This window comes from Girardinichthys multiradiatus, chromosome 12 (genome assembly GCF_021462225.1).
Source record: "Girardinichthys multiradiatus isolate DD_20200921_A chromosome 12, DD_fGirMul_XY1, whole genome shotgun sequence".
NCBI classification, from domain to species: Eukaryota; Metazoa; Chordata; class Actinopteri; order Cyprinodontiformes; family Goodeidae; genus Girardinichthys; species Girardinichthys multiradiatus.
Genome location: NC_061805.1, coordinates 11,279,049 through 11,297,910, shown reverse-complemented (window position 1 = coordinate 11,297,910; position 18,862 = coordinate 11,279,049). Strand labels below are relative to the sequence as shown.

Here is an 18,862-nt window from a genome sequence, read left to right as displayed (position 1 = left end):
TCAGGCAGCAGAGTTCCTTCCCTTGCAGCCGCTTGCTTTAATAGAGCCACATGTTAATTAGTATTGTAGTTAATCCCATATTAAAGAGACCCAAACTGTCAGGTCATATTATAAACAATCGGTCCTAATGTTCGTGCATGTGACATTTCGAGCTGCTATCTCTTCTAGCAAAATGTTCCCTAGGTACTAATTGGCCTACTTTATGCTGTCTTTCTTTGAATTGCCACTTTCTTTATCATTTGGGATATTAGCCTTGACAAGCATCATCCCATATAGTGCAGACGCACTAAAAGTGGAGATGAGCTTTTTTTTTTTTTTTTTGCAGAGGGACAGCAAAAAAAATGGGAATGAATGTTTTATACCAGCAAGTAATACTGCAAGATCTACCTTCATGGGATATTAAAAACAATTTGAAAGAATAAAAGTTCAAACACTTAGCCAGCAGCAAAACGAGTGTAACTTTTCTCTGGCTTGCATTATTTAAGATAGGCTCCATCATTTTATCAATCTATCGATCTCTCGGCAGAAAGATGAAAATGGAAAAATAATGAGGCCCATGAATGCTGTGTAAAGAACATCAATGTGCAAAATTTAATTATCTGCGCTGGAAAGAGAAGGAAAATGTGTCGGCTGTTTTCTAAAACAAAAAGAAAGCGTAAAAAAAGGGAGCAGCTAATATTTTTCCACTCTCTGCATATTTTAATTACCAGATCAATCATAACCTACGTACTGTGGTACTGCAGAGAAAAGAAAATTGCAAGTCTAAATGAAAAACAATAGATTTGCTTTAAAGTCTTCGCTCTTTTGAAGTCTAAATTAAAATTTCAGGTACCTTTACCACAGCCTTCTTAGGAAAGTTATGATATTTAATTAGTGTGTTTAGATTTTGCTGGAATTAAACTTCACAGCCAAGCATCAAGTGAAATGAAGACTGGTATTCCCAGGCCAGCAGCAGGGGGGAAACACACTGCAGATGAACAGAGGGAATTAAATCAGTTCAGCATGTGAGGGCTGTGTAGCCTCTGACAGAAGCTCATGTTCCTTCGACTCGTGCTGCCACTGTCTTGATCGGAGGCTGCGTCTCTGTGTTCAGTGGAGCAGAGGAACAGTTTTACTCTCTGCAAAGCCGTTTCTGCGCTCAGTTCCGATTCCGCGCCTGAAATCAGAGAATCACGGTGAGGCGGCCCCCCTCGTTCTGCCTTTTCCTCCTCACACAAGCTTTTGCTGGTTGAGCGAGGGCTGATGTTTATTTCTCCTGGCATGTCCACGCTGGCACAGAGCCACCGATTTCACACATTTTTATTGGCTAATTTGACTGTGCTCTTGCCAGCAGCTCAGACTGAGCCAGGGGTTGGAGAATTTCGGAGATGGTGCTACAGCCTCTCTGCTAATGTTGCTGTTCTCAGACTAAAGGGTACCAGGGGAAGTATGACTAGGTCCTAAAAACGTCTTCGAAAACGCTGTCTGGTCAGAGGTTAGGGGGTGAATCTGATTGCTTGTCTCTTATAGTGCCAGGGGGCTAAAAGAAGGGGGTCTACATTTAGTCAGATGTCCAACAGCACCAGGGCAGGCAGTGCAATGCATGTGTCCATCCTCAAACATGGCTAACATTTGCACAGCAGTGGAGGTCAGGCTTGACGTCTCTGGGCTCTGAGGTTTGTGCTGTCAGGGCAGTAGAAATTAAACCTGGCATTGCAGAGCAGAATATGCTGAAACTCATCAATTCCACATGGCTAGAGAGCCAAGTGCCTATTTATAACACACACCACCCCCCTTCTTCGTCTTTACCTGGTGCACATCCCTGGCTCTAAACATGCATCCGTAATGATGAATACGCCCGCCCGGGATGTTCCGACAGGGCATCAGTCAGGACAGGAAAACAAACACGCACACGCGCCATCAGATCAGTGCACAGCAGAGGAGGGATAAGACCGACACAGAGAAGGCTGATGGACGGGTTGAGGCGTCTCGCCATAAAAGCACACAGTAGGATCGCAGCCATCAGTCACCTCACAGGAAACAAACAGGAGCAGTCAGATAGATTCAACTTTTACAAAAGGCCCAACATGGAGCTGAAATATGGAGCCCCACTGGTAAAACACTGCCACCCATCTTCTAAGTTTGTTTATGCTGTCATTTACTGAATTTATGGCATTTTATTTTTTTTACCAGGAGAGCCTACATAAAAATGACTAATGGCTTTTTCCAGAAATTCTTAGGTCATATTTTGTACTGTTAGGAAGCATTCAAATACTGCAGGTGCAAAAAAGCTAAATCTGTTTGTGAAAGAGAAAGAAGAAAATATGTTTTGACTTATTTTCACTGAATAGACAGAAAGTTTTTTGCAAGTTCACCCTTTACAAGAACAAGTTCCAAGTCAAGCTCCTAAAACACTAAAACCAAAGCAAAGCGTGAGACAGAGGTCCCGATCAAAGCCTTGCTAAATTATGGTTCTTAGAATCTTTGACTACAATCAACTCTGGATTCTTGCTGTAGATGTACTTTGTATGTTTTTTGTCTGCTGCACCCTCCGCCAAGCGGCAGTAATTTGCTTTGCCACCCATTAAAAGTCACAGCCTATTTCCATGTGCAGAGCTTGCAAAACTGTGTCTTACACCACGCAGTTTATTTTGTTCTATTCTATTATGTCAAGGTTTTCCTTAACTTTTACAATGACTCTCCAGTGAAAAAGAGTCTGTATTGGCTGCTGAAACTCCTAACCTGTCTAGGTCATGAGCCCTGCTTTGCACAGCTGAAACACTACTAAACTTCTAATCATGTTCAAGGCACAGGGACACATGTTTAAGGCAGGAGAACACATGTTTCTGCTAATTTTGTTTGTGATTAACACATTCTTAACTGGGACATCATAATGAACTGGAGCCGCACTGAAATATATTACAAGTTGAAGTATCAACAAGACTTATCAAAATTGAGAGGAAACATGCTAATGTTAGCTTAGCACTTGTCACACAGGTGCAAACTGGGTATTTGTTTTTCCTGTTGAACCAAAAATGTCACTGTAAAGAAAATATATAGGCCCGCCCCAGCACTCAGAACATTAATGATGAGCGAGTTAATATTGAGATAGGGTAGAGGGACCGTGACCCGTTATTGATCCTTGGTATACATGTCTCATCTTCAATGACACGGGAACAAAAAAGAAGTTCCTAATTGAGATGGTGTTCATAATTAACTACTAATTAACTCATATTCTGTTAATTCATTTTTATTTGTTTTAGATATAGACCTCCACATGAAGTTGTTCATTTTGGAAAGTAACATCAGTGAGTTTACTTAGACATTTGTTTTATACAGTTATTATTGACAAATTTATAATAAAGCTACTCTCATTTACACATTTCTGTTGCTGTTGTTATCAGAAGGCAAAAGAACACTACTAATTCATACTGAAAATTTTACTATTAAAGAGTTATTTTTAAAATCTTGGTCATTTTGTGCACACAGTTACTAAAATTGTATTTTTTTTTGTAGAAGTGATGTGTTTATATTTACATGTACACTTGTCAAGGGGAAAAAAACTTTTGAACAACAGAAGGAAGATGAGTGTAAATGGAGTTTTGATGTTAACTGGGAAGTAGAATTATGTTAAATGGAACCAGTCAGCCGAGTTCAGTTCAAGTACCTCAGGTAATAAAATAGATAAAGATTCACCTATGAGGCTTTTATTGCCTCGTTCTGATTTCTGGATGTATTTGAGATCTGACCTGCCAATTTCCATTTTTTTCTAAGCACTATCAAACAGTTTAGAAGATCATGCTGTTTTTATGATTATTTAAAGACCAAATGTAGTTTCCAGTTTTGATGCACTAAATGCACAGGGAAAAAGGAATGAAGCGTTTTTGGTATTTGACCTGTAAATCATTGATTACAGATGATCATTCTCAGAAAACACTAAGAATTGCTTTATTTAGACAAACAGTGTGGTTTAGACAAACAGTGTGCCCCCTCAGCAGTTGGCTTAGGGGGTCCAGTGAGTGAGAACACATGGAATGTGGTGTGCTTGAAACAGAGGCTGAGCAGCAGACATTATAGATAAGCACAGCTTAGAGCAGATCCCTAGGAAAAATCTACAAAACAGTTTTCCTTTTCCAATAAACAGGCCTGGTTCTGATCAGAAAGGATTACAGCAACATCCTTCCATCCAGGCAACAACTTGAAGGGCCTGATGCTGTGGTGAATATCAGAATTAAGCCTTAATACAGGAATGGAAATAGTGGAGACTACCACCACCCACTAGGTGGTACAACAGTTGGTTACCATGGTGACTAAACATGGACAGGTGGACAGACATAATCGCTCACCATGGAAGTACATTCATTTGTTGGGCAACTGCTTAAGTATTAAGAGATGTGAAAAGCACTGGTTACCTGCACGGTGCAAAGACACTACTTTATGAGTATTTTCCCAACAGAGGAAATTAAATACAGGTCCTTCTCAAAATATTAGCATATTGTGATAAAGTTCATTATTTTCCATAATGTCATGATGAAAATTTAACATTCATATATTTTAGATTCATTGCACACTAACTGAAATATTTCAGGTCTTTTATTGTCTTAATACGGATGATTTTGGCATACAGCTCATGAAAACCCAAAATCCCTATCTCACAATATTAGCATATTTCATCCGACCAATAAAAGAAAAGTGTTTTTAATACAAAAAACGTCAACCTTCAAATAATCATGTACAGTTATGCACTCAATACTTGGTCGGGAATCCTTTGGCAGAAATTACTGCTTCAATGCGGCGTGGCATGGAGGCAATCAGCCTGTGGCACTGCTGAGGTCTTATGGAGGCCCAGGATGCTTCGATAGCGGCCTTTAGCTCATCCAGAGTGTTGGGTCTTGAGTCTCTCAACGTTCTCTTCACAATATCCCACAGATTCTCTATGGGGTTCAGGTCAGGAGAGTTGGCAGGCCAATTGAGCACAGTGATACCATGGTCAGTAAACCATTTACCAGTGGTTTTGGCACTGTGAGCAGGTGCCAGGTTGTGCTGAAAAATGAAATCTTCATCTCCATAAACCTTTTCAGCAGATGGAAGCATGAAGTGCTCCAAAATCTCCTGATAGCTAGCTGCATTGACCCTGCCCTTGATAAAACACAGTGGACCAACACCAGCAGCTGACACGGCACCCCAGACCATCACTGATTGTGGGTACTTGACACTGGACTTCTGGCATTTTGGCATTTCCTTCTCCCCAGTCTTCCTCCAGATTCTGGCACCTTGATTTCCGAATGACATGCAGAATTTGCTTTCATCCGAAAAAAATACTTTGGACCACTGAGCAACAGTCCAGTGCTGCTTCTCTGTAGCCCAGGTCAGGCGCTTCTGCCGCTGTTTCTGGTTCAAAAGTGGCTTGACCTGGGGAATGCGGCACCTGTAGCCCATTTCCTGCACACGCCTGTGCACGGTGGCTCTGGATGTTTCTACTCCAGACTCAGTCCACTGCTTCCGCAGGTCCCCCAAGGTCTGGAATCGGCCCTTTTCCACAATCTTCCTCAGGGTCCGGTCACCTCTTCTTGTTGTGCAGTGTTTTCTGCCACACTTTTTCCTTCCCACAGACTTCCCACTGAGGTGCCGTGATACAGCACTCTGGGAACAGCCTATTCGTTCAGAAATGTCTTTCTGTGTCTTACCCTCTTGCTTGAGGGTGTCAATAGTGGCCTTCTGGACAGCAGTCAGGTCGGCAGTCTTACCCATGATTGGGGTTTTGAGTGATGAACCAGGCTGGGAGTTTTAAAGGCCTCAGGAATCTTTTGCAGGTGTTTAGAGTTAACTCGTTGATTCAGATGATTAGGTTCATAGCTCGTTTAGAGACCCTTTTAATGATATGCTAATTTTGTGAGATAGGAATTTGGGGTTTTCATGAGCTGTATGCCACAATCATCCGTATTAAGACAATAAAAGACCTGAAATATTTCAGTTAGTGTGCAATGAATCTAAAATATATGAATGTTAAATTTTCATCATGACATTATGGAAAATAATGAACTTTATCACAATATGCTAATATTTTGAGAAGGACCTGTAACTATAAATTAAATAACTTTTTAGTTATTAATAACTTACTTTAATTTTCTTTTAAGTATTTATTGTTACTTGGAATTTGAAATGGTAACAACTAAGTCCACAGTAGCTAACATTTTTTATTTAACTTTAATAGAAAAACAGAAGCTAACTGAAAACCATCCTCAGAACGGTCCGTGGATGTAAAGTGAATATGCGCATGTTTGTGCACATGTCCGTCTAACCTTGTGTGGATCAATCCCTGATGGAACAACATATATGTGTGTGTGTGTGTGTGTGTGTGTGTGTGTGTGTGTGTGTGTGTGTGTGTGTGTGTGTGTGTGTGTGTGTGTGTGTGTGTGTGTGTGTGTGTAAACTAGACTGCTATTAAGAAAACAGACTGAAATGTCTTGCAGTTTATTCATTTGCATCCTATGAGCCTAGGCTTCATGATGCAGTGGGAAGATGGAAACAACTTGGTCCAGTATATGCTGAATATTATATTTGATTAATGTTAATGAATAGATTATAAACCTTAAAGTAATAAAGGTATGTAAACAGTATATAAAAAGAAGTGCTTTAAGTATGGGTGAACGTTGCTGCACTGAAGTGAAAAACCTCTAGAGTGGCAGGAGACACAGGAGACTTCAGGAAGGTATTATCTAATATTCACTTGCACTCCTACAAACCCCTTACATCTCTCCCCCTCAGCTATGCCTTTCTCTCTCTTTCCCGCTCCTCACTTCTACCTTCCTGCCTCCCACCTTCATTCACTGCTCTTAGTATGAAGAGGACACAAGTGATAAACTTGGAGCAGAAAGCCAGTGGTTTACATGGCCCCAGAGCCCATTATGTTCCCCCCACAATAGGCTGGAGACCCAGACGTGCTGTGAATTGGTAATGGCCTTGAGATCCTGGACCTAGACCGCTGCTCAATGAGCCTGACAGTCAAGCAGCAGACAGACATTAGAGAAACCTCGTCAGCCCAGTGTGGAGCAGTCTGGTCACAGCCAGGGGGCAGGTGAGAGAAGATGGGAGAGTGGGAGTAAGAGTGTTGACGGTGTCGTAAATGCCCCTTACATAAGGTAGAGCATGAATAATAACGCAAAGGGTATATTCAGAGCCAACTCGAAGGCAGGGATCTAGTTTACTGGTACAGAATTATGAGTCCATAATATATGATGTACACAGAAATCCGCACTAGCCTGCCTTTTAAAACTGTATCAGACTGTATGAAAGTGCTGCTCACTCATTCTGACACCACCTTCCCAAGTTAGCCATCCGCTCAGGCAATCTGTACCTAATAAGCCCAAGGTTTAGCCCGTGATGAAGATCTGTCTTCATTGAGCTGGAAAAGCTGTAGTGTCGCCAAGCATTTTTCCTAACGGTGCAGTCCCTCATCTATGAAAGTGCCATAGAGTCCCTCAGACAATTAGGCAGGGAAAAGCTTTATGACCGTTAGACTCACTCAATGAGCGGCACTCTCACCACCAGCACTGCCAGGAGCGCTGGCTCGTGCAGAAAGGTAATTACGGAGCCTCTCATAATGTCACAGAGGAAGCTTGCGTCATAACACCCACAGCCTTTTATCATCACGCTGTAATTAATTATCATCCTTGATTCTTTGATTCATTCAACTATTCATAACATATTCATACATTCAAGAGAAATTATTTCCTTCAGGGATTAGTCAAAAAGGAGGAAGAACTTCTCGCCTCTCGATGGATCATCAAAAATAGTTTGTCTACCTCCTTGCTTGGAAGCATGGAAGGCAAGCTTTGGGTAAGTCACTGTGAGAAAGATCTTTAGCACTTCAACATCAACTCCTCCACATCGGCCAGATCCTCTTTATAAAAGGTTCACAGAAGTTTGTAATGCTCTGTATTTGTCTCTGATAATTAAGGAAGAAACGCACATAAATATTTGGCAAGAGATGAACCATGGGATCAGCTCCTAACCATAACTGGATGATTTTTACTTTGCTAAACCCTAACCGGTGACACACCAGCTGAAAAACAAAAGAATAAATCTGTGAATGCAACGTACCTAAGGGCTATCAGGCAGTGTTGTTTTCTTCAACAATGACAATGATTAAATTATTTTTTAGACTCCCCTTTATTTCACGACAATAGAGAGACGATGACAAGCTGAACATGGCTTTTTGATGACTAAAACATGGCAAGACGTGTGAGTTTTCATTGACTAGATGAGACTTGACGAAAATGTTAGTGGGTGATCAGTCAGACGTTCAACATGCATGACTTTCCTGCCTGTTGTGCATGTAATCTGTCAGTCAAAAGCTAAAAACTATCAGCAATGCTGCTCCACTCTAGCCTTGTCTGGTCACACCCAGTTTATTAATTTAATGATGTACCATGGCGACCGCGACACATTTTGCAAAGAAAACCACGAAAGGCTTTAGATATGATCCATCCAAAAGAAAAAACAAATATATTGCAGAGAGAGAAGGCGGTAAATGCTACAAACTAGGTAGGAAAATAGGAAAATACCACAAATATTAAGACTCACCACACTGATATTCTTTTAAAGGTAAGTTACAATAAGTCCTGTTAATCTATCATATACATACAATGTTACTCGAGAATCTGCTTGTGATAAATTTAATAGTAGGCTTAAAGTTTTCCACATAACTCCACATACTTCCACATAACAAATAGGCTGCTAACTTCGGTCAAAACTTAGCTTGGTTGCGCTACTGTCAGTTTATCGGCTTAACTATGTTACTGTTATGTCTTAGACCATGCAGGGATTTTTGACCCATGTTTGAGTGACTCTGACACATGGAGGGAAATGCAGCATTTCAGACCTGTTACTGTTCCCCGTGTGACTAAATGAATAATCCACTTGGCTTCTGTAACGATAGCCATTATATTCAGTGACGGTGTGGCCATCTCTTTGTGTGTTTATGTTCTGTCAGCACATTGTAATATGTTAAGCGGGTCAAGTTACATGTGTTTTGTTATCATACATAGAGTGTGTTAGTTGGGCCCCCCCACGTCCCCAATTTTATTGTAAGCACACCACAAACAAACTCAGCAGTACAGATATAATTTTCATCATTGGTCTTCTTTTTTTTTACGTGTCCGTTTCAAGCATATCATATGAAGCAGATGGCTGCCTACATGTGCCAGGGCACTTTTGCTCTACAAAAAGAATATCTTTATCCTAAATTGCCTGATTAACTATTAATTCCAAATTAAATCCAGCATCAAGGTAGGTATATTTTAGTAACCTATGTATGTATGAACTTTAACCATTTTGAATAATCATGTGCAAGCCTCAGCATAAAGACCGCCTGGCATCAAGAAGTAGTGGCCCCAAGAGCACCCAACATGTTGGACAAGCACCAGTGCACCACAGCAGCCAGAACACGGAGGGATGAAGGTAGGAGGGGCACACTGTATTCCCCGAGAGGTCTAGAGGGTGAAACACCCACCACAGCCCAGCGCAGCCCCTGCAGCCGTCAGAGACCCCATGGCAATCCCTCGACCCAGTCCCCACCCAATATGGCAGAAGCCCGGGGAACATGCTGTGCCCCGTAAGCACAACCCCCCCTCATGGTGTTTGCGTGTGTCTGGCAACTATTATTGTGCAGAATTGTTATGCAACTAAATGAAGAACAAATTTCCCGTCTCACTTTTTTATTGTCATTTATTTAGGTGAGAATAATAAACAAACAACTTCAAAAATGTTCTAATAAACATTTGTGACATAAAATAAAATTAAAAATTAAAAAATCAGTGACCAATATAGCCACCCTTCTTTTCAATGACAGTGGTAAGCCTTCCATTCATGGAGTCTGTCAGTTTCTTGATCTGTTGATGATCAACTTTTTCTACAGCAGCAACCACAGCCTCCCAGACACTGTTCAGACGGATGAAAAACCTGGCCTCTGTCCTTGCCTGATCACTTGAACAGGCCATGTTTTTCATCCTTAACACCTTCACTCCAAGTAGGTTGCAGTTATGGAATATGACAGTACTGGAAGAGAATGGGTTCCTGGTAGTTTTACGCTAGATTCTTCTAAAATCCTTAATTAATTTGCAGCTTTTTTCTTGCGAACTTCTTACGAACCTGTTGACTATTTGCAACAAAACATTTGATGGTTCTGTGATCATGCCCCAATATCTTAGCAATTTCAAGAGTGCTGCATCCCTCTGAAAGACTTTTGGTAATTTTTGACTTTTCAGAGACAGCTAAATATTTTATGGTCCATTTTGCCAAAAGAAAAGAAGTTGCCTAATAATTATGCACACTTTGACACAGAGTGTTGACCTCTATAGGCCACACCCTCCCTCATTACACAGATACACATCACCTGCTATGCCTCGAATCCATTAAGCATTCAAGTTTATCCAGCTTGGAGGTAGAAAAATTAACTCTTTGTCAAAGGAAACATCAAGATGATAGGATTAGGATTTGACATTAGCAACTTGACAGCATGAATCCAACTGGCCTTGTATCAATGGTTTAGGCTGCTGCTGGTGTAATGGTGTGGGAAATATATTTTCTGTATACTCTGGGCCCCTTAGTACCAACTAAACATTGTCTAAATGCTGCAGCCTAACTAATTATAGATGTTTTTCCCTTTGTGACCAACCATCTACCCATCTTCTGAATGTTATTTCCAGCAAGATAATGCACAATGTCATAAAGCTCAAATCATCTCCAACTAGTTTCTTGAACATGAAAACACGTTCACTCTACTCCAACGGCTTCCAGTCACACGACTTTAGTCCAAATGAGCTCCTTAGAAAAGTAGTTTAACAGAAGATTTGCATCATGGATGTGCAGTAATTGCATGATGCAATCAAAATCTCTAAGGAGTCCTTCCAACAGATTTTTTTTTTATCTATTCCATCCTTGTAGCAGCCTGGTGTATCTAAAAAAGTGGCCATCAAATTGATAGTTCTGAAAGAAAATTCAGAATCTGCTAAAGTTGGTATCAGCAAGTCAAATCTTTCCAAAGGTCAGAGACCACAAATTGGCAACAAATTCATGACTGGTGTATCTCTATTTATTGCATTTGTTGTATTGCTGCTGTCATTCATCATACAGATCATACAAGTATAACTTTTTTTAGAGTGTGAAATCTTAGGAACACAGATAAAACTGCAGCCATTCGCCAATAATAGTTTTGAGGAGAAAGAAAACTGCTGTGTCTTCAAAATACCTCCCAAAAGCTGCTCAAAAACAACAAGCAACAACCGCAAAAACATAAACAGCATAAAAAACATTGTCTAACCTCACACTATCCCTCTCGAACCTCAGGGGAAGGAATGGCACTGTTAGACTCATAAACAGGTGTCCACCGGCCCCCGGTTCGCTGTGCTTTAATAGCTGTTTGATGTTTTTGATGTCTAGTCAGCTCGATCGTACCTTGCTGCTTGATAATGAGGCCCAATAATGATTCCTGGGCTTGAGGGGTTAATGGTATGTAACCGGCAGAGCTGCTAATTACACGTTACAAACTATTTATCAGAATCTCCATCTGCGCAACCACCACAGCTCTCATTGTGCACGCTAAATTACTCCACGGATTATCATTGTAAAGCAAGATTCAGTAATTAGGGAACCATACTGCTGTTTTCTTATTCTGAGAGCACAAAACGACATCAAAAAGAGAGGAGAAAAATAGAATGACTTGTTAATTTTGGCCCGATGCTTCGGATGCTAGGAGGAATCTGCCTCTCTGGAAGAGATGCAAAAGAAATCAGTCACTGTTCTTTCTTTCTCTTCTCTCTGCCTCACAAAGGTTTATCCTGAGGGGAGTTTACACACTAAAGTGAAAGGGAGGTGTAAATTGCATTGAGAAGCCCACAAAGTCTTGGTGAGACTGTTTAGTGTATGTTCAGAGGGCAGAGAGAAGTCTGAGTGAAAGTTCTGCGAAGAGCGAGGTCCAATGGGCCCGACTCTCCTGCGATCGGTTATTTGAGAAATCACCGTCATATCCCTCAGCCCCAAAGGTGTGCCCAAGACCACAGAGACATGTACCATGTCTGCTTCCTCCCTGTAAATTTTTATTAAAATTACCTTCATTATAAGACAGTGTTCATTATAAAACCAAAAACGCTGGTCTCTCAGGGGCCCTGTGGATTAATAAGGACAGCGGTGTATTTTAAGCCGTAAACTCAACTCCTCACAGTCCTTAATCTCCTTCCTACTTCACAAGGCCAAATTAACACCTCTCCTCAGCTCTGACGGGACCTCATTAGCAAACTTCCAGCGAAAGAGGAGAGCGGAACGAAAAGAGGAGAAGAAGGAGGGAAGCGACCAATGACAGCCACCAGCTCTGGGATTAACCCTTTCTCCTCCTCCAGCTCTGCAGAAAAACTAGGTCGGCAACATGTTTCTAATCAGTCGCCTGGTTAGTGATAATTAGAAGGCAAGATTGAACGGGAGAAGAGAGAGAAAGTGGGTGGGGAACACTGAAATGAAAAAAGAAAAGAAAGGGAACCTGTCATGTTGCAAACACTTCAAAGGAGCCGACTTCTCCTTTAGAAGTGGCATGATGAGGGTCCAAATACCACGAGGCACTCCTCTGGGCCTCCGAACTGAGGTTGAGGGGGAGGGGTTGATGGGGAAGCAAGGACCCAGTTTGTTCTCACACGTATGTATCCAAACAAACACACACACACACACACACATGGCAGGTCTTCTCTGTCATTTGCCACCTGTACGGCACAGCTGCAGGGAAGCCTTAGTCTAATCCGAACCACACAGCCTGTCCAACTCCAGCCTCCTCTTTACACTTACAACCCCAAACCCCCCCACAACACCACAGCAGCAGCAGGTCGAGGTCCCACATCTCACGCTGAGGTCGTGCAGACTACTGCTGGTAAAGTTCACGAGCCTCTGCAAGCTATTTGACATTACCAATAAGGTCAAAGTGTATCAGAAAACACCAGAGGATTACAGTGTTGTGCTGCGCGGAGCTGCACGCTTCACCTCCCCAACCAAAATGAAAAACTACACAGTGTCAGTGAGAAGTTTTCACACACTGATGGATATGAATGTCAATAAATCTGCACATAAAACTGTTCTTTCTCCATTTTGGAATGATGAATATACAACAAGCAACTTCCATGATTTTCATCATCTAGAATTGGATGAACAATTTTGAATTTATCCTGCATTTTCTATTATCTACGTATAGCCATCATTATAGATACAGGCTTAAATATATTAAGAAACTACATGATTTCTATAGTTATGACCAAAGTCCTGGCATAGTTCTGGCTGGATATATGCTCACTCTTCATATTAAAAATGGTAGTTCATTTGAAGCAATTTGGAGAATGGCTGAACAGTGGCTTCAAGCTTCTGTTTCATTGCCAGGGGTGCTGGTGCATTGTGCAAGTTGGGTGGACAAATCCAGATGGAGAACTAGCTTCAAATACTTCAGCTTGACCTCAAATCAACAGTTAGTTGGTTGAAACTTGGACACAATCGGTTGTTGCAACAGGAATATACAGGTCCTTCTCAAAATATTAGCATATTGTGATAAAGTTCATTATTTTCCATAATGTCTTGATGAAAATTTAACATTCATATATTTTAGATTCATTGCACACTAACTGAAATATTTCAGGTCTTTTATTGTCTTAATACGGATGATTTTGGCATACAGCTCATGAAAACCCAAAATTCCTATCTCACAAAATTAGCATATTTCATCCGACCAAAAACAAAAAAGTGTTTTATGTGTCTTATGGAGGCCCAGGATGCTTCGATAGCGGCCTTTAGCTCATCCAGAGTGTTGGGTCTTGAGTCTCTCAACGTTCTCTTCACAATATCCCACAGATTCTCTATGGGGTTCAGGTCAGGAGAGTTGGCAGGCCAATTGAGCACAGTGATACCATGGTCAGTAAACCATTTACCAGTGGTTTTGGCACTGTGAGCAGGTGCCAGGTCGTGCTGAAAAATGAAATCTTCCTCTCCATAAAGCTTTTCAGCAGATGGAAGCATGAAGTGCTCCAAAATCTCCTGATAGCTAGCTGCATTGACCCTGCCCTTGATAAAACACAGTGGACCAACACCAGCAGCTGACACGGCACCCCAGACCATCACTGACTGTGGGTACTTGACACTGGACTTCTGGCATTTTGGCATTTCCTTCTCCCCAGTCTTCCTCCAGACTCTGGCACCTTGATTTCCGAATGACATGCAAAATTTGCTTTCATCTGAAAAAAGTACTTTGGACCACTGAGCAACAGTCCAGTGCTGCTTCTCTGTAGCCCAGGTCAGGCGCTTCTGCCGCTGTTTCTGGTTCAAACGTGGCTTGACCTGGGGAATGCGGCACCTGTAGCCCATTTCCTGCACACGCCTGTGCACTGTGGCTCTGGATGTTTCTACTCCAGACTCAGTCCACTGCTTCCGCAGGTCCCCCAAGGTCTGGAATCGGCCCTTCTCCACAATCTTCCTCAGGGTCCGGTCACCTCTTCTCGTTGTGCAGCGTTTTCTGCCACACTTTTTCCTTCCCACAGACTTCCCACTGAGGTGCCGTGATACAGCACTCTGGGAACAGCCTATTCGTTCAGAAATGTCTTTCTGTGTCTTACCCTCTTGCTTGAGGGTGTCAATAGTGGCCTTCTGGACAGCAGTCAGGTCGGCAGTCTTACCCATGATTGGGGTTTTGAGTGATGAACCAGGCTGGGAGTTTTAAAGGCCTCAGGAATCTTTTGCAGGTGTTTAGAGTTAACTCGTTGATTCAGATGATTAGGTTTATAGCTCGTTTAGAGACCCTTTTAATGATATGCTAATTTTGTGAGATAGGAATTTTGGGTTTTCATGAGCTGTATGCCAAAATCATCCGTATTAAGACAATAAAAGACCTGAAATATTTCAGTTAGTGTGCAATGAATCTAAAATATATGAATGTTAAATTTTCATCAAGACATTATGGAAAATAATGAACTTTATCACAATATGCTAATATTTTGAGAAGGACCTGTAATCCCAGTCACATCAGTACTGGTGGAGATAGCTGGGTTACATCAAGCGTAAGCCTGAGCTAGGCCAGACTGAAAATGTATGGACGATACTTTAAAGTGGGGTCCTGCCCGGAAACCACTGAATTTTGATTACCTCTACCTCAATCAAACCTGCTAGAATTTTAACTATAAGTGGTGTGTGGTTTCAATGCAGTTTGCTAATAGGCATTTAACATAATGTATGATTTTGATGCTTTGTGAATAAAAGAAAATCCATCATAAATTCAAACTTATGCAATCGATTCTTATTTTAAAAAACTGTTGATGTTTTATTATCAGTCTACAATGAAAATAGAACATTTTAAATGCAGGTTTAAAAACAGACATTAATCAGTCCCAATGATATTTGTACAGGAACTTCTTATCTGTACATGAGTCTGCTTCCTCAGTCAGCAAGTGCACTTATCAAGTTACACAAGAGAGACCAGGAGGTACCCAGAGAGGCCTGCAGCTAAAAAGAAGATGGAGATTTTCTTTTAAATCATCACTCTTTATCAGCCATCTATTTTATCTACTATAAGGCAGCTTTCAAATCCCAGTTGTCAGACATCAATGGTGTTTAAATTAATCCTTTGGGTTCCTGTTTACACAATAAAGATATGGACGGGTGATTCAGATATTTCTGCAACTTTTCAGTAGGAGTAATTCAATTAGCATAGAAATCAACCACAGAACACTGGAGAGTGTAGCACGGAGCACAATAGCCCCTGCTCGGGAACATGGCTGCTTTGGCATAGCCAATTAGAAAGCATTAAAATGGAGCTGCCAATAATCACTTCCAAGAGATCTGAACAATCCATGCTGAGTGTTCTCATGTTTACAGATGATAGGGCTTTCAGGTTCGTGCTGAGAGGGAGTATAGTGGGGGGGAGAACAAGACTGGAAACATATTTGCGGTATCATTTCCATAAGCCTTTGCTTTGCGGACCATAACGCAGCTCACAAATGTGATTTATGACCTTGGTTTAATGGCTGGAGCAGAATCTTTGTAGGTATCAGATGACTTTTTCAATATGGCGACGTCAGAGAGGGCACAGTGAATGTACCATCACAACAGGAAATGAGGGCTTGTCTCAGCCAAGAAAATATGAGAAGATATCTGATCATCTAATGGCAGATAGATGCTACTTCCCTTTGACAGAAAAGGCATCAGTCAATAAGCACTAGATGAGCAGTAACACGAAAAGTACGCCATGGATTTCTCTACCAAATCATTCATTCAAGAAGCACAGCAATCTGTTCTGGTCAATGTTCATATAGTATCCAACAGGAGAGTCTGCTTTATGTAATATTTGTGGAATAGAAATAAAGGAAATCATCAATAAAAAGCATTTAGTGGTTTCCTGACTCTGCAGAGCCTGTAAGATAGAAGATGCAGATACATGCGACTCACCTGCGCCTGGAAACTCTTGAGAACAGGTGCCACCAACTCCCGGACTTCCTATGCACACATAAAAAAGTAATCTGTCTCAGCATATTTTATTGCATACATGCTACACCTGCTCAGCAAATCAGATTGGCCCCTGGGAGGCACAAACAACTCTGGAAGAAAGTCGACTAAAACATCTTTAAGGTTCCAGTGATGTCTATAGTTTTGTAGGGCGAGGATATTAAATTCATAGGGTTTGAGTGGGGATGCTAGAAAATAGGGCTTTCCAATAGCTTGCTGTAGAGCTCAGAAAACCTGACTTGTGCAAGCTCTCCCATTTACAGGTAAGGGGATTGTGCTGCCAGCGGTGACAGCCTGATCCTGTCTTAAACGCCTGCATTATGCTGACAAGATTCCAGCACGACACCAAACACTCCAACTAAGATAGGGAGGCAGCACAGCAAATAGCCTCAGGGTTCATTTATAAAACATAAAAATATTCTCTTTGACTTCAGCCAAAAGTCAATAGATGACTAAATCACAGAAAATTATAAAAAGGGACAAAATCATATCTATTTCTTTCATAGATTTATCTCTTGTTGCATTTAGTTCAATCCACCTTTAAAAGTAAGATGGAGCAAAGGGACAGAGTCTTACTGTAACGGAGAAGAAAAGAAAAGTTGACGCACAGTGATGCACAGATGGCATCTCAGCAGGTATTAGCACTGTATGCAAAACAATAATGACATTTTGGTTTGCCTAATGCAAACTGACATTACAGTAAGATGGGTTACCAGCTTATGATTTAAAGGGACAAAACTGTCTGACGCAATTTAGTGTTTAACAGAACCTCCTGCTTAAAGTAAAGCTGTGTAGTAACATTACTAGCATCAAATTGTAGATGCTCAATTCAGTATATGATCCCTTAGCCAAAATTATTTTTTATTTACTTCAAACAAACCATTTAGATCCCCTAGGTTTGGGGCCCAAATAAAAACATGGGGCAGCAAAACAGCAAAAACACAAATAAGCAAAGTTAAAATGTGATAAGAGAAATAAAAAAATTAAAAAAAACTAATCCTACTATTTTTTTCTGATCAGTTATGCATAAAGATTATTGCATTATCCTCAACATGTATAGACTACCAGTACTGGTAAAATTCGTTGCCAGATAGAAGTGAAAGGGGTTTGCTATCTTCAGTTTGACCACAAGATGTCAATAAATGCAAAACAACTTTAATTTCAGTATCAAGTAACGGTGGAATGAGATCTTATGGAACATCACGATATTTTAACTTTCTGAACTTGCTGTCAGCATATGACATTATCATTCCTGTAGGTCTAAGCTAAAATGAGCCCTGGGTATAATGGTGATTGCTTCAAGCTTGCCACCCTGGTTTATCTATGGTTGAGACTTTTATTTTGAAGTAAGAAATAAAGTACATTTTTAGTTATGCCATGTTGTTTTGACAGAGCTGGTTAACTGAGCTATCTGGGCTCAGTTACAAATGTTTTGGAGAAGTCTCCACCATTTTTAAATACCTAGAAAGAAGCCAAATATATAAACCAGGTAGATCTGGATTGGAATTCTACACTGATTACAGATTGAAGTTTTAATTTGTGACACCACGGGGAGTCTGTTATGATTCTGGCACGTCTGCTCTACCCTGTCTCCCTGGCTGCAATCAGCAGATTAGATGCACCTGGTGGCTGCTGCAGTGTAGTGCAATCTATGGAATGCCAAGCACCTGTGTCTTCCCTGATATATACTGACTCTGACAAGCAGACGGTGCCAGATTTTTGAAAGCCACCGTGTGAGTAGATATCCAGCGTTCCTTCCTGTCTGATCATTGTTCTTGACCTTGCCTTGCCTTTTGGATTTATGCCTCTGCCTGCTCCCTGTCAGACTATTTGGATGTTGGTTGTCGACCTTGTTTCCTGCATCTGGTTTATGCCTCTGCCTGCCCCTTGCCTGACACCTCTTGTTCCGATCGTTGACCCTGTTTCTGTCCTTGGATTATTGAGCCAGCCTAGCCCTCGAATTATTCAGCCTGGAGTCACTTCTTACCTGTGCTGTGGAGATCACCGCCTGCCACCCACTGAGGTTTCCCCTCTGGGTTTCAAGTTCCACTCAAGACAAAAGCAGGTTAGTGGCTTTTCTGATCCCTGCAAAATCTGGAGAGACTACAAGTCACTAATCCATCTTTCTGCCTCAGTGATTTCTGGAAGCTGTGAGGAGTGTTACCAGTGTGACGTTTTCCTGTGGCTGAGTAAACCTTTTAAACTTTCAGTACTGTGTCTGGCTGAATCTTGGGTCCGCCTTTTTCTGATTCATAGCAGAAAAATCTGGCCAAAAATGGACCCATCGCCAGCACAACAGTGGCGTACCCACGTTGATGAGACCCTTTCCTGGTTGGATTCCGGCATGGAGGAAATAATTTCC

The 18,862-nt window shown here is 41.4% G+C and overlaps 1 protein-coding gene across 2 annotated transcripts in view; it reads right to left on the bottom strand.

Moving 5' to 3' along the window:
• The window catches only part of cux2b (cut-like homeobox 2b), a 156,325-nt gene that overhangs the window by 74,005 nt on the left and 63,458 nt on the right, over window positions 1–18,862 (bottom strand). For both annotated transcript variants that reach the window (XM_047381835.1, XM_047381836.1), the window contains exon 3: window positions 16,444–16,491. In XM_047381835.1, coding sequence (XP_047237791.1) covers window positions 16,444–16,491 — 48 coding nt within the window. The remainder of the gene's footprint in view (window positions 1–16,443; window positions 16,492–18,862) is intronic.